At 34.5% G+C, this 25,195-nt stretch overlaps 1 protein-coding gene across 3 annotated transcripts in view; it reads left to right on the top strand.

The window, feature by feature from the left end:
- The window catches only part of ZMAT4 (zinc finger matrin-type 4), a 542,554-nt gene that overhangs the window by 350,601 nt on the left and 166,758 nt on the right, over positions 1 to 25,195 (top strand). For all 3 annotated transcript variants that reach the window (XM_031950744.1, XM_031950743.1, XM_031950742.1), the window contains exons 6-7: positions 660 to 722; positions 11,507 to 11,740. In XM_031950744.1, coding sequence (XP_031806604.1) covers positions 660 to 722; positions 11,507 to 11,740 — 297 coding nt within the window. The remainder of the gene's footprint in view (positions 1 to 659; positions 723 to 11,506; positions 11,741 to 25,195) is intronic.

The following is a 25,195-nucleotide window of genomic DNA, read 5'->3' as shown; positions in this document are numbered from 1 at the left end:
GAGAGTATAGAAAGAGCTGCTCAAAAGGGAGTGGAAGGAGGGTGAGATAAAGCCATTTCTAGAGTCTTTTGAGCAGGGGGACATCTATAGAGACAATAAGCCAGAATGTTTAGAAAATCCCAAATAAGATTTCAAATCTGTAGTTTCTGCTCAAGGCTGCACTTGAGCTAATCAAGGCTGTTTCTGTGGTTTCTGGCAGTGACAGGAATCTTTAAATTCAGCTAGAGTTCAATCACAAAGCTTTACTGATATCTCAAGCAACATTAAGCCTCAGAAATCCTTCTGATTGACTAGTTGTTGTATTACTTCTGTTCCCCTTCGAAGAAGAAATGTTCTAAGATATAGTGGAGACATTACAGAGTCCATGTTCATGGCATTTTAAGAAAAAAGGGTATGAGGGAGACATTGCAGAGATTTTAGTAGTCATAGGATTATAGATTTAGAGCTGGAAGTGATCTCAGATGATCTTGTCCAAGCCTATCTTTTTATGGATGAGGAAACTAAGGTGAAGTAGGAATTGGTGGAACCTAAATTCAAACTCCAGTTCCTTCAACTCCAAATTTACCCGCGTTTCCAATGTACCACACTGATTCCAGTCTTTAAGCACATTCTAGGGAATGGAGAATATTCCTACTATTTTTTTCATCTCTTCTTTATAGGGAATGCTGGAAAGGAGCAGAGAGTGGAACATAGTGAAGGCACTCAGCTTGAAGAACTCCAGGGTAAGTCTTCAAGATCCCAGTGGATGCTTCCTTACTTCTTTGCAACTTACACTGTAAACTATCCAGCAATGATTCCCAAACTCTGATGGTTAGTGCTTCCCTTTCCTCCTATTTAGTCAGATGATGAAGAGATGGGCATTTTATCAACAAGTAGCTAATCTTTTACTGAGCGGTGGTGGGGAGGGGAATGCTATACAATATGTGGCAAAAATGTAAATTCATATGGTCATATAAATATTAAATAAAACAATGTGGTCCCCTTCAGACAGTCAGTCAATAAGGATTTATTAAGCACCTACTATATGTCAATCACCTTGCTAAGCATGGGGGATACAAAGAAAGACAAAAGATAGTCCCTGCCCACAAAGTGCTTACAATCTAACGGGGAAGAGAAGAAAAAATCAACTATGTACCAACAGCAATCCACAGGAAAAAAAAATCAACAAAGGAGAGACACTAGAATTAAGGGGCCTCAGCACAACTTCCAATAGAAGATAGAATTTTAGTTGGGACAGAAGCTCCTGATACCTCAGGCAGGGTTATCTTTGTTGGGAAGGAACTTCCCTAGCATATTCCAAGATGTGCTTGGATTTAGTCTCATGAATCATGGAAAGGAACATTCCAGCTGAGCTATTCACTGGTGAGTCACTTACTGAATCACCTGGCAGTATTTTGCCATGAGAGGTAGCAAAGAAAGGTTAGGTGAGATGTCAGTTCCAAACTTGTTATCTTGCCGTTTTCCTGCTAATGTTTCTCTGAGTAGTGGACATCAGGAACAGAAAGCATAATTTTGGTCAATCTCATATAACTAGTAAGTTTTAGAGGCAGAGTGTAAATGTCAGCTTTGATTTTTAAAGTCCAGAACTTTATTTCTTATGCCAAATTATAGTGAAAAATGGCAACCCATTTTTTTACCTTTAGTTTTTGAAGGAACTTTAATAATAATAATAATAATAGCAAACAATAGGGTTTATGTTACTCTCAAATGTTTATAATATACTTTACAAATATTATCTTATTTCATCTTTGCAACAACTCTGGGAAATAAGTGCTATTATTATCCCAATAAAAATGAGGAAATTGAGGCAAATTGCGATTCACTAACTTATCTAGAGGTTACCCAGTCAAAAAGTTTTGAACTAAGATCTTCCTAACTCTAGCTCCAGAATATGAGTACTTCAAATTTTATTATCATGAAATAAAATTAATTAACAAGAATTTACTAAATACCTACCATGTGCCAGATACTGTTTCTAGTCCCTGAGAATGCAAAGAGTGAACAACTTTGAGGAGTCTATAGTCTAATGGAGGGAGGTGATAACATGCCAAAAAAAAAAAAAGCTATCACTACATTACAGATGAAGAAAGAGTTCAAGGACATGGCCAAACTCATGCAACCAGTAAATGGCAGAGCTGAGATTTAAGCCTGGGTATTTTTATTATTATTCTAAACAATAGTTTTAACTTAGCAGATATTTTTGGAGTTGGTGGGAAATGAAAAGATTATATGGAAAGATTGCTGGATTTGAAAGCAAAAGATCCTAGATCCCAATGTAGGTTCAGTGACTGTATGATCTTGGACAAATCTTTTAAAACAATTTGGACTGCAATTTCTGATGTTTAAAATGTGAGAGTTGTGTTAGATGCCTCTGGGGCCCTCTTCCAGTTCTAAAATCTGTACTTTCTGGCCCAAAACATTATTTTAGCTAAGGGGAAGAGGTTTGCTCACATTTGGCCAGATAGTTGTAGAGACAAGAATTAAATCCCAGTTACCCGACTCTTGGTTTGTGTTCTTTTCATAAGAGATCTTGTGTTTTATGTTCCCCCACGGAACATTATGGTTAGTTCTTTATCACATAAATTCTTCGTCCTTAATTTGAATAAGAAATCCTAGGTAAAAACCGTAAAAGGGCCAAAAAAAAGAGATTCAATTAATCTACAATCAGAATGTATAACCTAGACTTGTCTAGAAGATAGTTTTCAAGAAAGAACTAAAACAACAATGGTTAAATAGTCTTTATATGGCATTCAGAATAGGGGTGAATTATAATATATGTTACTTAATGAAAAGATAATGAAAATTAGAAACATGCAACAAGTGATTTCTAACAGTAAAGCTAAATTAATCAAATGTTTCCCTCTCCTGAATATAATAACTTCTCTCATTGTCTATATATGTTCATTCAATCAGCATTCATTAAGCAACCACTTCCTCATAGTCAGTTTAGAAGATGTTAAGTATATGAAGAAAAAATATTAGTTTCTGTTCTCAAGAGTTTTCATTTTATTGGTAGATAGGATGGAGGTAAGTGCATCAAGATACCAATTATACAGAAAAGTAAATATAAAGTTTTATGAACTTTTAGAAGCAAAGGGAGTAGTAACTGAAGGGATCAAGATAGTCCTTGTTTAAGTAGTGACACCCATTGCAAGCTTGAAAAGAACCTAGAAACCCTTCAAGGTGGAGATGAAGAGGCAGACTACAAAGGCCTAGAGAATAGAAATGAAATGTCAGGAAGGGAACAAGGCACAGGTCAAATTGGCTAGAACAAAGAATAAAGGAGAGTGTATGTGCAGTAATTCTGGAAATGTTGGTCAGATTTAAACTCTGAAGAGCTTTACAAGTTAAACAGAAAGACTCATTCATCCCAAAGACAAAAAAGGTAGCTACGAGAGCTTCTTGAACAAAGGACTTTCTTGTGCCTAAGTTTTCTGACTCCAAATGTAGTGAATAAGCCCATAAATGGACATATGGTTGGATGAATAGATAAAGAACAAATTACCATATGTTACCTTGTCCTCACAACCCTTAATTTCTCACATTTATCCAATTCTCTTTATTTCAGGCCACACTATCTTCCCTGCCCTTTTTTAGTATCTCATCAGCTTCTAATAGGTTTACATGTAAGAACATATAGTAAAGGAAATCTTAATCTGGATTTTGGTGGGAGAGAGGAAATAGTCACAAAAAACTCACACAAAATTCCGAGCAGAATTATTTGACTAAAGTTCAGAATGTTATAACAGTAATTAACAGTGTTTTAAAGATTACAGATTCTTCATGAGAGCTCTGTGATTTATATTATAAAGATATTTTATTCTCATTTTATAGGTGAGAAAAATGAAGTCAAGTAAAATTAAATAATTTACTCAAAGTCACACAATTAGCAAGTGTCAGTAGTGATTTGAACACATATCCTCTGGTCTAAATAAAATGCTCTCCCATTGCATCATCTTGCCTCTGTTATAATATATAAGGCAAGACATTTTTTTTAAAAAAATGAATTAGGTACTATCCCCTTATTTGATAAATGTTGAATTTCATATCATTCCTGATGGTATATGATGTAGAAGATTGTTGTTCAGTTGTTTTAGTTGTGCTTGAGTCTTCATGACCCCATTTGCCAAAGATACTGGAGTGGATTGCCATCCTTTATTCAGCTCATTTTACAGAAGAGAAAACTGAAGCAAATAGGTTAAGTTACTTGCCAAGGGTCACATACACTAGTAAGATTTTAAGTCAGGATGATCAAGAATCATTCTACTTTAGGACCTGCACTGTATACACTTTGGCATCAGCAAGTTTCCTAGATATAAAAGGTATCACTTGATAAAATCAATTTATTTCATCTAAAAGATGATTAATATCATCAAGAAGATGACTAGGTTTAGGGGAGGCGATGTGGTCAATGATCATTCTATGACCCATGGTTTGGCAACACTTTGAAGAAGTGACTTCAGATCAAAAGTCTGATCCTCAGCTCAGTAGACTCATAATTCACCCAGAAGTCTCCAGGCTCTGTGAAACACATCCATGCTTTTAAATTTAAAAGTAATGAATTATAAACTAGGATATCAATTTATTACTTTAAAATTAGACTTTCTCAAGCCTTTTAATGGGGCTGCTCCATCCTAGATAGTAGGTCCACTCAGAAAACCAAATTATAAAAGAGAAGATTGCTTGGTGATCAGAAAACTAGAGCAAAATATATTTAAGGGATATTTTAATCAAGCTGATGAAAGCTGATGGCTTTCCCTTCTCTAATCTAGGGATATCATCTTAGTATGGACTATTGCTACAGTTGTCTAATGTCCTATTTTATATTGCTTCTCATTAACTTTAATTTTAGAAGGTAATACCTTCTGACCTTGTGTCTAAATTCCAGTGTATCCTCTTTCAAAATTTTTGTGTGTATGTATATTCGTGTTTATGTGTGTCAACTTAGGGAAAAATGAAATTACACTTCAAAACCACCCGTTCTTCAGGTTGTGAACTTTGGATCTGTTTTCCCCATCTTAGAACTTTTTTCACTTCTATAATGCATTTTCCATTAATTATTATCTACTACGTCCATTTGTATCTATGTACCTTTTATATTCCATAAGACTTATAAACTATGTAATAAGAGCCCATGTGTTTATAAAACCTTTAGGTTTACACAGCAATTTACACATTGTATCTTCATTTAAAATCTACAACACCTCTGTGAAGCAGAGATTCTGGGTATTCTTTATCCCCATTTACATATGAAGAAACTGAGACAGAGATTAATTAATTATGTAGCTAGTAAGTAACAGATTCAGGATTTGAAACTTAGTCCTGATTCCACCTTTCATATTTAATTTACTAGACTAAAAGTTGTAATGGTATGATCTGGATACTTCTGTGGTCCTTGAGATACTTTCAGCCAGGTTAAAATAATCTATAATAATATCAATTGTTTTCATATCTAATAGAGAAAATATTGGTAAATAAAATCCCACATAAAAACAGCTCTTGGGGGAGGTCCTCAATAGTTTTAAAAATTGCATTTTACTAAGAGCAAAAAGTTTGAGAACCACAGCCCAAACTATGTTTCTTCTATGAGGGCAAATGTTGATATAGTAGATAAATTATTCCAAATAGCAAGTATTTCATAAGTATTTGTGGAATGAATCAATGAACAAATAAATTTAGGATGCATTTTGCTGATCTTATCTTCAAGACCCTAGTAGTCTGGTATTCAAGTATCAGGTTACTATAAAGCACCAAAGGAAACTTTTGATCAATATTATTATTATCAATAGTGACCTTTCTAAGCCATAGTATTTTTTAATCGGGGTAAAAATATTTGTAAATCTAATATAGGCATACATATTTATACAATTATCTTGCTGCACAAGAAAAATCTGATCAAAAAGAAAGAAAAGTGAGAAAGAAAATAAAATTCAAACAACAAAAGAAGTGAAAGTCCTCTGTTGTGATCCAGACTTAATTCCCATAGTCCTCTCTCTGGGTATAGATAGCTCTCTTCATCACAAGATCATTGGAACTGGTCTGAATCATTTTATTGTTTAGAAGAGCCACGTCCACTAGAATTGATCATCGTATATTCTTGTAGTTGCTGTGTACAATGATCTCCTGGTTTTCTCATTTCATTTAGTATCAGTTCCTGTAAGTCTCTCCAGTTCTCTCTGAAATCATCCTACTGATTGTTTCTTACAGAACAATAATATTCCATAACATTCATATGCCATAGTTTATTCAGCCATTCTCCAATTGATGGGCATCCATTCAATTTCCAATTTCTTGCCACTACAAAGAGGGCTGCCACAAACATTTTTGCACATATGGGTCCTTTTCCCTACTTTAAGATCTCTTTGGGATATAAGCCCAGTAGAAACACTGCTGGATCAAAAGGTATGCACAGTTTGATAGCCCTTTGCTTATAATTCCAAATTTGAGCCATAGTGTTTCAACAGTGGTTTTCTGCATTCCAAGATATTATTTTACTAAAAAAAAAAAAAAAAAAAAAAAAAAAAAAAAAAAACCTTAGCACAAAATCAAGAAAGCAATATAAAGTTGTTTTTGCGGGGACTCTTCACAAAGTGCTATTTTGTTCCCCCAACTTCTAATCATAAGGAATCTCTTGGAAGGAAGGGGAAAAAAATCTGAATTTGCTCCCATCATACCAAGAGATGTCTTCTAAGAAAATGTCATTTGCTAAGTAATTACTTCTGTATCAGTTATCTTATCTAAAAGAGAAAGACCTAATTAAAAGTAATTTGTAAGCTAGGTGTGCTGATTAAGTGTTAATTGTGTTCTGGAATATAACAGTTTTACCTAAGTTCTCAGTCTCTCTTTTAAGCAAACCCATATTTTATTGTTTTGGCAGCTGCATTCCATGCTGCACAAACACCCTGAAAAAAGCAGCAGCTATGTTGCAGTATGACTAATAGATCATGTGAGAATTTGCTTTTTGTCCTCAAGATATTTTGAATTTCAAAAGGAAAATCAAGTCCTGTTCAGAATATGACAGATATTGAGGAAGTGGGGAAGGGAAGCAAAGGTCCAGTTTGTGTGACCAAAGCTTTTGGAGAGGCAGCTTAATGAGGGGAAAGAAGCACTAAACTGTGAGCAGGAGGCTTAAGTTCAACCCTGAACTCCTCCCCTTATTTTAGATCTTAGGAAAGTCTAAGATCTGTTGTGAATGACCTGAAAGGCTCCTTTGAGCTCAAATATTCTGTAACTTCATGATTTTTAAAAGTATCATGAGAAATGGCCTTGACAAGCAGCTAATGTCTTTGTTCTTGACTTTCCCTTTAAATTCACATTCTCTGGATCCTAGACTAGATTGTAAGCACACAGCCTGAGAATATTTTAGATCAATAACAGGAACTGTCCATATCTTGAAATGCTGTGGCTTGTGATAAATTCCCTTATTAATTTAGAAAACAAACATCTATTTCTACACATTCTGGCAATCCCTGAAAACTTCTTGCTCTCTATCCACCCTCAACCCCCAAGGAAAAAAGCCTTACTTAAAGCATCAACTAGAAAAGCCATTTTCAAAGTAGCTAATAATTCTCTTTTCTCATTTTTCCCTTGTTTATTCTGCTCTCCTCTCTTTTGCTTCTCCTCTCTTCCTTCTTTCTGTCTCTATATCTGTTTCTCTCATTTGCTGTCTTTCTTTGTCTTTTTCTCTGTCTCCATCTCTTTCTCTATTTCTGTCTCTCTGTCTCTCTCACACATAAACAGCTTGAAATGACTTTAGAACAAAGATTCTTAACCTGGGATCTGTGTATTCTTGGATATATTTCAGGGATTCTATGAACATGGATGAGAAAAAATACATATATTTTTATTTCAATATAATCACTTTCCTTTGCAATCCTATGTATTTTGTTTTATATAATTAAATTAATTATTTAATTAAAGACATAATTCTGACAAGTCCATAAGCTTTACCAGACTGACAGAGGGAGCCATGACACAAAGACTAAGAACCTCTGCCTTAGAATAGACATACAGATACCAGCTGCATTTGTTTTCTTTTTGGTATAGAGAACTCACAGGTAAGGAAACATCTTCTGCCATTGCAAGTCAGCAATTTCTCTTGCATTTTATAGTGTTAGAATGCTGCTTAAAGCAATCAAGAGTGAATAACTGGCTAAAGCTCACATAGCCAGCATGTCTCAAAAGTGGAATTTGAACCCATGATGCCATGCTGCCTTTCAAAGAACAAAGAAATTAATTCAATTGCCCATGTTTACCTTATATCAGATTGCTTGCTATCTTGGGGAGATGGAAGGGAGAGAGAGAGAGGAGAAAAATCTGGGACACAAGTTTTTGCAAAGGTGAATGTTAAAAACTATCTTTGCACATATTTAGAAAAATAAAATACTGTTAAAAAGAAATTAATTCAATCCGATTCAACAATTATATAGTTAGTAAATGTTAAAGCTGAAAGGAAATTTAGAATATAAAGCATAATGAGTTATAAGAAACAATAGCACCCAGGTAGTTTGCTGTGGTGAAAAGTACCTTTGATTTGGATTTAAGGGAGAACTGAATCCATATACCATCTTTGACTGGGGGTGACCATTGAGCCAAGTCACTTCATCTCTCTAAGCCTCAATAATCTTATCTATAGAATGGAAATATTGATATCTTCCTAAAGATGCCTCATATCCATTGTTCCTCAAACATCTTTCTATCGTAGTTTGCAAGGATTGTTAATTAGTGTAGATGAAACCTGAATTTATCTAAGTACTTGATTGGGCACCCATAGCTCAAGCTAATGCCACGAAAATAAAGTTTGCTGTATAAAAATCATTACATGTATCCATCTTTTCCTAAGAAGACAAGACCTCATATTCAGAACTATATCCATAATTCTCTCATCTCTGGGATCATTTTAAGCACCATTCTTTCTTCCCTTCTCCCCAAATGTCACTCAGATATCAGCCAGCAACTTGCTTCTCTGTTTTTATTTTCTCTCACTATACATCTGGTATAATCTAGTGTAAACTTCAGTAGCAGGACGGTTCTAAGATACTTCCTTGTGCAGCATCCTTCCCTACCTCCCACCCCCCTGGAGTTAGCTTGCTGAGGCAAAACTCTAGTTGGGCTCTTGTCATAGTTATATTGCAGAATGTTTGTAAGGATCAAGTGATATAATGCATGTAGATCACTGTGCAAACCTAAAAGTAAATGGTGCCTATTATTATCATTTTGTGTGACAATATATGTTATCATTATTATTAATATCATTCTCATTGATGGAGCTAAGTGGATGGAGCTTTAGGCTTGGAAGATAGGCAGACCTGAGTGTGAATCCTGCCTCAGACATTTACTAACTGTGTGACCTTAGGTAGATATTTATTTGCTTCAGTTTTATCATTTGTAAAAATGGGGATAATAAAAGCACCTGCTTCCAGGATTGTTGTAAGGACAAAATGAGGTAATGTTTGTGAAGCACTTTGCAAATCTTAAAGCACTAAATAAATACCATTATTATTTTTGTTTCTTATTATTAAAAAACAAGACAGGTCTTTAGAGTATATATTCTATACTTGTTGTATATTCTTATACAACAAGAATTAGAGGGGATTTTATGATAAACAAAGGTTTTGAAAGCAGCAATGGGACTTAGAAAAGAAAAGCACTGATTAGATGCATAGCTTCTTGAACTGTGGGTTGCAACCCTATGTAGGATTGTGTAACTGACTGTGAGGGTCTTGAAATTATGATTATCAGTAAATGGATTTGTAATTTATATATACCAATATATCTGGGGTTGTATAAAAATGTCTTAAGCAAAAAGAGGTTGTGAGTGGCAAAAGTTTAAGAAACCCTGCAAAAGAGAAAATGGACCTTATAGATCATCCATTTCAGATCCATTTTGCAGAGAAGAAAACTGAGGCTCTGATTGGGGAAGGTAATTGCCCCAAGTTATAGCATTACTAAGAAATCTGTCATCATTTTTAAAGGATTTATTGAAGCCTCAGTTTTATCTCTAATATATTCAGATTGTAGAGAGTAGTGATGTCTGAAATGAGAAAGCAGGGCTCATTCGCTAGTGGTTCACTTTCTCATTCTGTATATTTCAAATAAAAATGAATTTTCACTTCAGTGTTGATTTTGAAATAAATCTTTTTTCAGAGTTTAGCAAAAGACTTGCATCTTCCCTCCTGGGGGTGGCTCGTTCCTTAGATTGTCAGGTTTTTGCAAAGCTCTATGAAAACTCAGCTATCAATAAATTATGAGGACTTGGTAGCTGCTCAACTTCATTAAAGGTGGGTTGGCAAAGACATCTGATGGATCAGTCCTAAGGAATTACAATGGAAGTGCTCTCTCCGTGGTCTCTGCCTTACTTGGTGAAAACACAACTAGAGTGATTATTGTTAGTCTATTCCTAACTTTTTTGTGAATCCTTTGTGGTCATAATATATTGTTACAAATTAAAAATTATTTTGTTAGGTCTGAAGATCAATCTTAGGTTGTTTTATTTTTTACTGAGCAGCATTCTTGTATAGGAAGAAGCAAGCAAGCAAGCAAACACGTATTGAGTGCCTACTGTGAGTCAGGGATTGTGTTAAGCACTTATTTATTTCTTATTATCTCATTGTATCTTCATAAGAACCCTGAGAAATAGAGGCTATTATTATCCCCATTTTACAAGGTCAGGCCCCTGTGGCAAGCAGAGATTAAATGATCACATTGCCAAGATCATATAGCTAATAAGTCCCTGAAAATGGATTTGAACTCAGGTCCTCCTGAATATAGGTCTCACACTTGTTGCCTTATGGAGTGGAAAGATTGAAAAACAATCAGATGTTCTAGTTCACTCTTATTATCTGCCCTTAGTCAAAAAAAAAATTAATCACTCTGAGCTAGTCAGTTTATTTTTCTATAAAATGATGCACTTGGTTTACTTATCTTTTTTTTCTATTAAAAATCCCTTCAGCTGTCTGATGAAGCCTGTGGGCCCCATTTTGAGAGATTCATAAAAGGAAAGATGTATCTTCCCCCTCTTCCAAGTTTATGGCCCCTTGAAATTGGCCAACAGACTCTTGGGGGAGGGTCTATGGACTTGAGGTTATAAACCTCTGGACTAGTTGATCTCTAAGGTACTTTCTAAAACTAAGGATATAATCCTATGGCCTTTTTTAGCTCTTTAATTTACTCTTGGGCAGCTCTATCCAGCATCCTGAGTCTCAAAGTCCTAGTTATAAACTAGAGATATGAATGCACTTTCAACCTCATTGAGTTTACTGGAGACCAAGTGAGATCATGTACAGAAGTGACTATAAAGAGCTATATAAATATGAGCTATTATTATTGTGCATGACATTATTTTAATTAAGTAGCTATGCTTAATATGCAGCTTTCAAGTTGCTATATTTGATTCTTGAGCTCGGTGACTAATGTGGGGGTATCTTTCAACTTCAGGTGTTGGAAAGAAAATGTAGGCAATAATGGCTTAATTATAGCCTTTATTTCTGAATGTTTCCTCTTACAGAAACCCCCTTGAGTCCACTCAAGGCACCTCACTCGGCCAGCACCCCAGGGGTGGCTGTGTCTTCACCCCATCGGCGAAGAGATTCAGACAGATACTGTCAGCTCTGTGCAGCCTGGTTCAATAACCCTCTGATGGCCCAGCAGCATTATGAAGGCAAAAAACACAAAAAGAATGCCGCCCGGGTGGATTTGTTAGAACAACTAGGGAAGACGCTGGATCTGGGGGAGTTGAGAGGTAAGGGGGATGAATTACTTAGGAGCAAAAGGTACCAACTCTAAGGCAATGGAGACTCTCTAGTCTTAATGCTTCCAGTCTTGAGTCATTTCCATCCTTGGTCTCTGCATGAGAAATATTAGTTAGAACCAACAGGTATATTTTGGGATAGAATGATCATTAACATTCATTCCTGTGCTATCTCATGTGACCTTACAACCACCAGTGAGGAGGGTGCTGTAAGTAATATGATCCCCATTTTACAGATGAGATAAATAGGATTCACAGAGATTCAGTGACTTGTTAATGAGTATATTGTGTCAAAAACTGGAATTCACTAAAGTATTCCTTATCCAAGTCCAGGGCTTTATCCATTCATTATCCCACACTGCCCTGATAAAAGGGGGTATTAACCTGGGACCTACAATCTTGTTTTTTTTTTTTTAACATTAAACAACTATCTATGATATATATGTATAATAATTACAAATAACCTTTATATAGTGCTTACATTGTACATTGTACCAAATGATCTCATTTGATACTTCCTTAGGATCCTGCAGGGTAGTACTATTATCCCTCGCTACAAGATAGCTCAAGATTTTATACCAGTTTTACAGATTAGGAAACTGAAGTAAATAGAGGTTAAATGACTTGGATAGAGTTAATTAGCTAGTAAGTATTTAAGGTTGCATTTGAACTTTCAGGTCTTGAACTCTACTGTATCATCTAGCTATGTCATCATATATACATGTATGTCTACATGGACACATGAAAAACATTATTGTGTATACATGTGTGTGTGTGTGTGTATATATATATATATATATATATATATATATATATACACACACACACATGTAACCAATATGTTATAATGGGATGTGTGTGTATGCATGATGGCACTTATTAGGTATACACACATATGTACCTACACATATACACTCTTTTCTTTGTAATCTTGTACATTTTATTTTATGCATTTAAAAACAGTATTCTGAGGCAAGATCCACAGGTTTCATCAGATTGCCAACGAGTCCACATTACAAAAAAAAGAGAAAGATTAAGATTCCACTCTCTGGAGTAGAGAGGATACTAAGTTTTATATCATAAAATAAATAGTAATGGCTTTCTTTTTCCTGTTTAAAAATTGCTCCCACTGTGTATTTTCATAGGGAGATATAGTGTTGTGGAAGGGCATTCATTTTGGAGCACTAGTCTTGAGTCCTAATTCTGTCACTGAATCACTGAGTGACCTTCATTAAGATGCTTAATCTTTCTGGGCTACAGGTTCCTTCCTACTCTATAAAATGAGGTATTCCGATTAGGTGATTCCTAGTTCTACATTATATGATTCTTTCAAATCATTTAAACTTTTATTGGTGCTTTCTTGTAGGCAATTTCTTCTATGTATCTTGTGATAAAAAAACAAAACAACAATTTTTAAGCTCTTATGTCGTTATGTATCCCTCTTAGCTAAAAGAAAACACAAGGTTCAATATTTTAGAACAATAAATGATATTTCTGCAAGTGCCTTGGGAAATGTGTTTTATTGCTTTTTCTTGGGGGGACTGTCTTTACCATAGAGCTTGTCCAAAATAGTGTAAGAGTCTCTCATAGCTGAAGGCCACACTGCACCTCCCTCTTCCTAGGAATGAGCACTGTTTGTTAGGGGATTCCATCATGGCAGGGCACTGAAGGAGAAAAAGAGGGTTTTATTTATGTTTTCTGCCAGATATTATGACTTGAAGAAGAGTTATTCCTTGAGGAAATTCTCCTTCCCAGTTCTAAATGATTGGTGCTGCATCTTTTATGTACAGACACATATCTTAATGACTTGGGCATCTGAATTCTTTAGCATTTAAGCAGCCAGTCTTTTATATAAAAGACAAAAAGGATCCACCTTGACTTGATAACTCAATGTGACTCTGACTCAGTCGCACATGGAATGTGATTAGCATCGAACAACGTCCTTGAAACTAACCTTTTTGCCAGCTATATGAAACATCCTGATAATACTTGTTATATACACTTACTTAAAGGTTTATCATAGTACACTGCCAAGCCCTGAGAGCTGAGCACTTGGGTAGCCTGGCTTCTTTTAAAACTATTGATTATGTCATGATTGCTGGAAAACTTCCAATGGATTCATAATCATAACCTGGAAAGGCATTAAAAGTTACTAAAAGAATAATGCAACCAGGGAATCTTAGCAGTGATCCCTCAATGCTAGTGCTATCCTTCTATTGATTATTTCTAAATTATCTTGCATATAGCTTTTTTGTACATGGTTGTTAGAATGCTGTCTCCCTCATTAGACTATGAATTCCTTAGGACAGGGATTGTCTTTTGCCTTTCTTTGTGTTTTCAGTGCTTTGCACGTGGCATATAATAGGCACTTAATAAATGCTTATTGATTGGTTCGCTCATCTTAGATGAGCAATGAATTTTCCTGGAGTGGAGAAGGGTAAAAAAATCTGAAAATTTAATTATTTGGAATTCAACACTAGGGTTATATCTTGCAGGAGGAGGCAGTGGAAAGGGTGGGAGCAGAGCAGAAGCTATAAGCCACACTTTAGCTACTTCTGCTTCCTAACTCACTCTCATATAATGATTCATGGATCCCTAGAAGTGCTAAAATATTCTTTCCTCTCAAATATATATGTATATGTATGTGTTTGTGTGTGTATATATATATCACATATATATATTTATATGATTACATGTGAATATATTTTTAGAGCACTATACTTATTTCTATGAATATGTTTGTATGTATGTATATATGTAAAAGAAAAGATTATATGTATAGTTATGTGATTATATTGTGTAGGATAAATATTGATGCCCACATGTGTATATATAAGTATATATTTGCACACTTGTGCAAATATACATGCAAACAAGTTTTTGCGCCTATATGAACATCTAGATGGATGCATCTAGATGTACACATGCACTTATATACTTAGTGTCCCAAATGTCTTATTTCAATTTTAAGGTATGCTTAAATTATGCTGGCCTTGGGGAACCCTCAAATATAATCTATCTCTCTCTTCCTCTTTACTTTTGGTCTTTATATTCTGTGTTTTTCTTGGTTATAAATCCTTCTTGTGCCTGGGAAGATTCTGCTGCTATCAATAGATATAGGCAATTTATGGTAGGGTGTGAGTGAAGATGAGGATTTCAGTTTCAGACATGTTGAATTTGATGTTTGGCTGGAACATCGATGTTAGAATGCTTAGGAGGCAACTGAAAATATGGGTCTAAAGTTCAAGGGAGAGATAAAAAAGAGTCTATAGATATGAGAGGTTTATAAGTGGTGACAAATAAGCCATGAGTATAGAAGAGATCTTCTTTGGAGAGAGAGGAAAGAGAGGAAAAGTAAGAATATCTTAAGAGAACAATTAGTCTTGAAAGGAGGGATCAGGTAGTTGGGAAATGAACCAAGAGGTATAGCAGAAGCCTTTGGAGAACAGAGTACCAAAGTACAAAGAATTGGGTAATCTTTGGTATACCTCCTGCAGAAAGGCCAGCAAGAACAATAATTGAGAAAAGATCATTGAATCTGATAGCTGAAATTTCATAAGGTTTCCAAAGAATGCAGCTAGAAACCAGATTGTAGTGAGATGGTGAATAAATAGGTGAGAGAGAATATTACTGTCCTTTCTACCATTCCTGAACCCCAATTTGGACTGTTGTTTAGTCTTTATTTCTTTAGTTTATCCACAAGAATACAGTGAGAAACTGTTATTTACTGCATCCTCTGTGACTTAGGTCATAGAATTAATAAATTGCAGACTTGGGATTCAGATACAAATTCCCTAATTTCAAATCTTGGATTCTTACTCTACTACAGTAATTGACAGGAAAAACATATACACATGTGTATGTTATATGTAGTCACATACGAGTATGTATATATGTATATATTTATATCATAAATAGGTGTGTGTAATAGAAATTATATACATCATATATGACTCCTATATCTCTATAGAGCAATATATGTCTTATATACTGTATTTCTATTTTTCTTCTTGATTTATTTTTGGTATCATATGTGTATACACATATATATGTACACACATATATTCATGCATATAAATAGTTTTGAATTACTTGAGAAAATCAATAATGCTATTGCTTTAAATATTATATTAAAATATATATTTACTGGGATTAATATTATCAAATGATTATTAAATGTTAAAATTAAGTAATAATATATTAAACAATAATGTTAAATTTTATTTTGTGACAACTGGTCATTTTTTCTGTGTGCTGACACCAGACTGATTCATAACAAATGTCCTTAATCATGAAAGACTAAACTGAGCTAGATTCTCTAACTTTAATTAGCTCTCCATCAGTTGAGTGGTGGATTTCAGGCCATACACATGTGTTTCATTTTTCTTTTGTTGTATTTTTAATTTGGTGGTTTTAAAGAATGGGCATTATTCTGCAATGTAGCTCTTAAAGAGCATAGTTCATTGGCTCCTAAAGATATTGCAGTGGTGATAATGTGAGTAAATTAAGCATGTCAAAAATCATTCAAAACCACAATGAAACAAGATCAGTACCACTAAACAGTAAAAGAAAATGTGGAAAACAACACCAAGAACTGATAGATTATTGCTGTGTAATAGCCCACTTAATACTCAGAAAACAAGAAATAGCCTTTAGAAGGATCTGGCAGTTGAAGATGTTGTCCATGATACCTTTGCAATGAAGCAAAGATTTCTTGAAGGTGGAAAATCAGTGAAAAGGACATTTAAAAACAAAACAAACAAACAATAAATTTGTTAGCCTCTGTTATGAAGAGGAAAGAAGGATTCTCATGGGCAATATAATAAAAATGCACAAGTACTATAAGTTGCAAAATAGGAATTTTTACTAATGAATCTCATATTTTCATTCATTTCAATATGCCAAAATAATTGACTAAATCCTTACATATGAACATCTTCATCAGGCTGTAAAATACCATTCAAAAATATTTGGGGATTTTTTTTTAACTTCCAGTTGGCCTGGAAGACATCCTCATTGAGAAAAGAATGAACTCTGATAAATATAAGGTTTTTTTAAAACCATAGGGTTAGCTAGGTGGCACAGTGGACAGACCCCAGAACCTAAAGCCAGAAAGACCTGAGTCAAATGCAGCCAGGGATTATGTGATTTTTTTTTTTTTTTTTTGCCCCTGTTTGCTTTAGTTGCCTCATCTGTAAATTGAGTTGGGAAGTCTGAGTTGAGAAGGAAATAGTGAACCACTTCCATATCTTTGCCAAGAAAACTCCAAAAAAGAGTCAGAAATACTTAAATGGCTGAAAAACAAAACAAAACAAAAAGGTGTATTATAATAACCAAAATTGTATAATTATAGAATAATTACATATATGTTATATAGATAATTTTTGATAAGATTTAAATTATATGAGTTCTCAGATCATTGAAGCAAGTTTATCTGTATCCTTTCTAGATCTGACTAGATAAAGCTTATTGTGCATTTACCATGTGCCAGGCACCATGCAAACCAGTAAGAACATAAGCAAAAAAAACAATAATCTCTTCCCTTAACGAGATTAAAATCTATTAGGAGAAGGCAACAAGGGCAAGGTGGAAAAGCTATATAAAGTGTTGGGACAGGTAGAGCTCGGGAAGGGAAATAAGATTGAGCTGGGTTATTATTGTCATGAGTACTTCCACAAATGGAGGTTGAAGAGGAACTCATCAAAAAGAGTAGGAAGCTTGTGAGTGGAGTCATTGTCAGTGTGAAGGAGCTACTGTAGATGAAGAGGTAGGAAAGTCATGGGGGTGTTGAGGCAGATTAGCAATTGAATAAGTTTCTTAACCTTTTATAACCCATATATAATTATAGAAATGATCATATTTTATAATTTTAGAACTTGTCAAATGGAGATAGAATTATCAGGAAGTCAATAAATATTTTCAAAGCAACTACATTGTTCTAGACACTGTGCTAAGTTCTGGGGGGTACTTATATGAAAAAAGAAACAGTTCCTGCCCTTATAATATAAATGGAGAAATGACATAAAAAGAAGTTAAAAGAAAGTGGGGAGGAGAAGGTACTTGACAAGGGTATATGGTAGAAAAGTCCTTCAGATAAGTCCCAAAATAATACAGCCAGTTGAGAAATGATGACATATCTGAGCTGAGCTCTGTCTTTAAATTGAAGTTTGGACACCATAATCCCATCTTCCTATCAGAAAGGTAGAAGGTATTGAAGTAGGTCAGCTTCATAATGCCATAGTACATCGACTGCCAGACTTAGAGTCAGGGAGACTCATTTTCCTGCGTTCCAGTCTGGCCTCAAACACTTCCTAGCTGAGCAAGTCACTTAACCCTATTTACCTCAGTTTCCTCATCTGTAAAATGACCTGGAGAAGAAAATGACAAATTCGTCTAGTATCTTTGCTAATAAAATGTCAGATGGCATCATGGAGAATTGGACATGATTGGAAAATGATTTATTAGCAATAACATTGATGAGGTAGATTAGTAAAGCTAATGAGATCTTCTTATAGGATGATGAGGAGCTTCCTAGGATATGGTGCAGAATAATAAAGTATGACTTTTTGTCATGTGATACATTATGAAATTAAGGAATTTATACAACTGCTAACCTGCTCAACACCCCCATGACTTTCCCACTTCTTCCCTAGTAGCTCCTTCACTCACCAGACTCCTACTCTCTTTGGTGTGTTCCTCCACAGCCTCCATTTGCAGAAGTATCCATGACAACCCTGTTCACTTCTAACCCAGCTCAATCCCATTTCCCTTCCCAATCTTTCCCCTCTTTGCACTACATTTTCCACCTTTGTCCTGTTGTCTTCCCCTTATGGAATGGAACCTCCTTGAGGGAAAGGGGCTATTGTATTTTTTGCTTATATTTTCAGAGCTTTGCCCAGTGCCGAGTTCATGGTAAGTGTTTAATGAGTGCTTTATCTAGTTGAATCTATAAAGGATGTAGATAATATTTGCTTCAGTGACCAGGGAGCTCACATGATTTAAACCCCATTGAAAATTTATGGACTATACTCAAGGCTAGATTTTTTAAAATGGGCTGTTAATGTCCAGGTGTGTTTTCATAAAGAAGAATTAAAGAATATGTGTCAAAATCTTGTAAGTTCAATGTAAAATTGTGTTTAAGTGCTTGCAGCAAAAGGGGAATTTATTTTGCATATTTAAAATGCTTAAAGATATAATTTTTTTTTAGGATCCACTGTGGAAGTCAACACATGTAATCATTTTGCTTTGTCTCAAGTGAATTGAACTTTGGTAACTGGTTTAATTTCTCAAAGTCTCAGTTTCCTTATCTGTAAAACAAGAGGATTGGACTAAATCATGTTTAAATTGCTTGCCTTCAGAAAAACTCTAATCCTGTGATTTTATGACTATTTCCTCTACATACTCCTATGTTACAATATCAGCTTGGTTAGGGATTTAATGATTTGTAATTGACTCTTAATGTGTCTGTATTTAGTACCCAGCTAAGGCATCTGTATTATTCCCCAAAGGCACCAAAGGCATTGGCAGATAGACCTCTAGTCTTTCTCTGAATGTATCCAGGGATGTTACTTTTTGATTTAAAGAGAAAAATAATTGATAAATAATTTTCACTTTAAGTTTGTTTTTTTTAACATGCATATTCTTTGATCTCAAGAAATACTTCTCCTTCCCTCAAAAAAGAGGCAGCTGATAGCATTGTAAATAGAGTTATGAGGCTGAAATGAGGAAGATTTGAGTTAAAAGATGACCTCGACACTAGTTGTGTGACCTTAGGCAAGCAATTTAACTTTTGCTTCAGTTTCTTTATCTGTAAAATGGGAATTATAATAACATCTATTTTGTAGGAATAGGAGAATCAAATGAAATAACTGTAAAGCACTTAGCACCGTAAGTGGTTAAAAATGCTTATTCCCTGTCTTTCCCTTTGCTTCTCTTCCCCTTAAAATGTGAAAATTACATCTTTTTAGAAAACTCAGTTCAACCAGTAATGATTTATTAAGCACCTACTAGGTCCAAAGCCCAATGTTAAGTATAGGAGACATATTGGAGTTTGTGGTCTAGTGGGAGTTAAGTTATGAAGGGAGGTGATATAACAAAGAGACAGATAAGTAAATACAAAGTATATGCAACATAATATAAGATAATAGGAGTGAATAAGAACACCAGATAGACCTGAAAGTATGAAAAGACCTGAATTTAAATCCTGCTTTAGGTACTTACCAGCTGTATGATCCTAGGCAGAGATTTAAGTAATCTCTCTTTGCCTCAGTTTCTTCATCTGTAACATCTCCCTTACAGGATCATTGTGAGTGAAATACCATATGTACAATGCTTTGTAAACCTTAAAGTAATGGTAGTAGTAATAACGACAAAAATTAAAACTTATTTCAAGTAAGAGTTAACTACTGGTGAAACAGAATAAGATCTCTATGATATTAATGAGAAAAAGCTTGGGACTTTTTGAATTTATAGATTATTGACATTCTAAATGAGGTTAGCTGAAATATGTATGGATAGGCATAATGTGATTCCTCTTGAATTGTACTATAATTTGTGATAGGAAATAGTTGATGAATACCAAAGTTCCCCATTGCTCTTTCCTCTTCTTAGTACTAGTTAGAAGTTGAGGGAGGGGAAGAGAAAATAATCACCTCCTCCTAAATGTGAAATATAACACACACAAAAAGGAAAGCACTGAATTATGGAATCATAAAATTCCCTGGGCCAGAAAGTACCTTGCAGGTCATCTACCCAGTTTAAATCTATCCTACTACATAAAACCCAGAGAGAATGCAGTTTCTTATTTAGAAACATTGGAAGTAAAATCTAAAGTGTAATTTAGGAGAATCAATCTAGGAGGAGACAGAGGGTTAATTTGATATATGCTAGAGCTCCTTTGGAAAAATGTTCCCCTCTTTAAATATTGGACAAACTTTGTTTATTTCTTTGTTTCAAATAAAATATTTAATTATATGAACTCTCAGCTGTGTGCTTGGAAAAATGGGAAAAAATCTTTTAAATTGAAAATTAATCCTAGCAACGTGAAATGTCAGAATTGGAAGAAACTAATCTCTTTATTTATGTTGGAAACTGAGTCCTTGACATGCATATAATTTGTTAGGGAAGTAAAATTAGTAAAGTTGGGACTACATCCCCATGTAAGGCTGATCCTCCTTTTTTTTCCCCATTATAGAAATACTTCTAATTTTAATCATCAGGTGGCAGTAGAGAGAGATGCCCCCTTCCCCAATTCCACCCCTCCCTTTCAGGGTACTGTGAGTGTGCTCCACGGAGATTAGAATACTGAATTAGTATTTATGCTCTCGGTAGTTGCCGTCTATCCCTTGATTCAGCCTTGCTTTTTTAGACATTCTATACTCAAATGAGATTATATTCATAAAGTACTTATACCCTGGTGTTACTAGATACTATAGAAATATTTATTTGCAGATCAATAAAATTTATATTTTGTTCTGAGTCCCCAGAACTCTGTTTCTTTTTGAATGTGTATTCAAAAGATCCTAATTTAGCAGGTTTAGACTTTCTGGAAACAGACATACACCCATTTTACTCTTAAAAAGAAGCAGTAATTTAATCAATAATTCTTAATGACCAGAGAACAAAATGCTACAGTTCTTTCTTCATCCATATTCTTTTTTAAATGCTGCCTGTTGAGGCAAAACTACGAGGTGGTATTGGTCCACTGTAGCTTAGTGTACCAATTCATTAGTATGCTTTATAATAGAAAAAGTTGTAGCTCTTAAAAATTGAAAGCCTCTACCAGGATCACGTCATGATATTCTGGAAGAGTATTTTGTCAGGGCACAGGCTAAAGTATGCTTCCCATATAGACCTGGTGATAAATTATTATTGTCCTTTCTTTTGCCTCCTCTCTGACTCTCTCTTTCTTCTTCTGTCCTTTTTTGCTTTTCCTCCTCTTCCACCAACTCCCACTTCTTTTCCTATTCCTATTCTCCTCCATTTGTGTTTAAAGATGTTCCTCGCAAGATAGTTGGGCTTTAAGCATATTTTTATGCATCCATCTATTTTTCTATCCATCTATCTGTCTGTCTATTTACTTATTTATTATATATATATCTATTGGACACATCAGTTGGAGGAGGCAGCCATCTGCTGTATCAGAGAAAGGTTCCAATTTGCAGCACACTGAAGAAACTATAGGTCCTTTAAACATGAAGAATTAAATACATACATACACATACACATACATGAACAGTTTTGAATTATTTCATTATGTGTCAGGACTGAACCTATATACAACATCTGTTTTTGTAATGCAGTGGTGTCTTCATTAAATATGGATAAAATCAAGGATTTAAATTTGATAAAGATATTTTGGCACATTCTAAGGAAAACCAAGTTAATGGAATATAATGGAAACATTAGGTTGCATTTCTTTCATTTCTAAAGTGTGATTTTTCTTTTCCTTTTTAAAAAAAGAATAGCTTTTTATTTTCAAAATACATTCAAAGATAGTTTTCATCATTTACCCTTGCAAACCTTGTGTTCCAAATTTTTCTCCCTTCCTTCTCCCCATCCTCTCCCCTAAACAGGAAGTAATCCAATCTATGTTAAGTATGTGCAATTCTTTTGTATATATTTCAACAATTATCATGCTAAGAAAAATCAGATCAAAAAGTAAAAAAAAAAAAAAAAAAAAAAAAAAAGAGAGAGAGAAAGGAAAGAAAAAGCAAGCAAACAACAACAAAAAAGGTGAAAATACTATATTGTGATCCATACTCAATTCCCACTCTCTCTGGGTGCAGATGACAGAAGACCATTGGAACTGGCTTACATCACCTTATTGTTGAAAAGAGCCAGGTTCATCAGAATAAATCATCCCATAATCTTGTTATTATTCTATACAATGTTCTCTTGGTTCTACTCACTTCACTTAACATAAGTTCATGTAAGTCTCTCCAGGCCTCTCTGAAATCATCCTGCTAATCATTTCTTATACAACAATATTCGAAAACATTCATATACCATAATTTATTCAGCTGATTGGCATCCACTCAGTTTCTGTTTCCTTGCCAGTACAAAAAAGGGCTGTTAGAAACATTTTTGCACATGTGGATCCTTTTCCTTCTTTATGATCTCTTTGTAATACAGACCTAGAAAAGACACTGCTGGATCAAAGGGTATGCATAATTAGATAGCCCTTTGGGCATAGTTCCAAATTGCTCTCCAGAATGGTTGGATCTGTTCACAACTCCACCAGCAATGTATTAGTGTCCCAGTTTTCCCACATCCCCTGCAACATTTATCATTATCTTTTTCTTACTTCTTAGCCAATCTAAGAGGTATGTAATGGTAGCTCAGTTGTCTTAATTTGCATTTCTCCAATCAAGAGTGATTTAGAGCATTTTTTTCATATAACTAGAAATGGTTTTAATTTCTTCATCTGCAAATTGTCTGTTCATATCCTTTGACCATTTATCAATTGGAGAATGACTTGTATTCTTAAAAATTTGAGTCAATTCTCTATATATTTTAAAAATGAGACCTTTACCAGAATCCTTGTGTGTAAATACTTTTTTCCAATTTTCTGTTTCCCTTCTAATCTTGTCTGTGTTGGTTTTGTTTGTGTGAAAACTTTTTAACTTAATATAATCAAAATTTTCCATTTTGTATTTCATAAAGTACCCTAGTATTTCTTTGGTTACAAATTCCTTCCTTCTCCACAGATCAGAGGGGGAGACTATCTTTTGTTCTTCTTATACTATCATTCTTTATGTTGAAATCATGAACCCATTTTGACTTTATCTTGGTATAGGGTGTTGCATGTTGGTCACTGCCTTGTTTCTGCTATACTATTTTCCAATTTTCCCTAGCAATTTTTGTCAAATAGTGAGTTCTTATCCCAGAAGCTGTGGTCTTTGGGTTTATCAAACACTACATTACTATAGTCATTTATTATTGTGTTTTGTGAACCTAATCTATTCTACTGATCAACTATTCTGTTTCTTAGCCAGCACCAAATGCTTTTGATGACTGCTGCTTTATAATATAGTTTTAGGCCACATTCATTTGCATTTTTTCATTAATTCCCTTGAAATTCTTGACCCTTTATTCTTCCAAATGAACTTTGTTATTATTTCTCTCTTTTAGTTACATCTATTTTTGTTTTTGCTTATCTGAGATAGCACTATCTCTAACCCTGACTTTTTTTAAAAAAAAACTTCAGCTAAAGCATAATGGGTTCTGTTCCAGCCTTTTATGTTTACTCTGTATGTGTCACTCTGCTTTAAATGTGTTTCTTGTAAACAACATATCATAGGATTCTGGCTTTTAATCCAGTCTACTATCTGCTTCCATTTTATAGGAGAGTTCATCACATTCACATTCAGTTAAAATTACTAACTCTGTATTTCTTGCCATCTTATTTACCTCCAAGTTATATATTTTTTAAATTTCCTTTCCCCCTTTCCCTCCTCCCCAGTGTTTTGCTTCTGACCCCCATCTCCCTCAAACTGCCCTCCTCTTTTACAGTCCCTACCTGAATTCTTATCCCTTTCCCCTTTTATTTATGCTTTCCCTTCTATTAGCCTTTCCCTTTCTTTTTTCCCTTTCCCCTCCTTCTGCCCTATACAGTGAAACAAGTTTCTATATTAAACTACATATGTCTGATATTCTCTCTTTGAGTCAAGTTTGATGAAATTAAAGTTATACAATGCTCTTCCCTCTCTCTTCTTTCCCTCAACTTTAATAGGAGCTTACAGTTTAACGGCAGGTATATTCCAGAAGAAATAACCTAAGTACATTTTTTCATAGCTCTATCTAATAAAATTAAATTTCATTTAATTCAACAAATAGTGATTAAGCAACTACAAATCTATGTGGAAAGTACTGGGGACTGTTAATTTTTTTAAATGGTCAATATTTGTTCATATAATACAAGATAAATTGAAGAAGTAAATAATACCATCTGGAGTTTTAGAAAGGATTCATAGAAAACATTTCAACTGAGGTGCATCTTAAAGGGAAAAAAGATGTTAAGAAACAGAGATGAGAAGGGTAGGCATCCTAGTCATGAGGAAATTGATTACCTGAAAAAATTCAGACAAAATATTTTACAGAAATTCTATTTCCAGTTTGGTTGGGTTCATCAATGGAAAGTGGAGGTGGTGGTATTTTTAAACCAAACATATGCTTGCCATTATTCAAAGCAGCTACTAGATTTCATTTCCATGCTCAAAACATTTTTCAAATAGTATTCTAGCATTTGAAAAGGTATCAAGTTCACATGACCTTCAAATACCAGAGTCTTTACATCTCTAAGAGCACAGAGAAGAGAGCAAAAGGCACTCTTATTGATCTTAGAACATAGTTATCACCACCACCAAATTATTTACCATGTGCTATTTTTAGGACATCTAGAATTTTTAGGTACAACCAACTCGTAGATTCTCAAAATGGAAGTTC

The sequence above is a fragment of the Sarcophilus harrisii genome, chromosome 2, assembly GCF_902635505.1.
Source record: "Sarcophilus harrisii chromosome 2, mSarHar1.11, whole genome shotgun sequence".
Lineage (NCBI taxonomy): Eukaryota > Metazoa > Chordata > Mammalia > Dasyuromorphia > Dasyuridae > Sarcophilus > Sarcophilus harrisii.
This window is presented reverse-complemented; position numbering and strand designations above follow the sequence as displayed.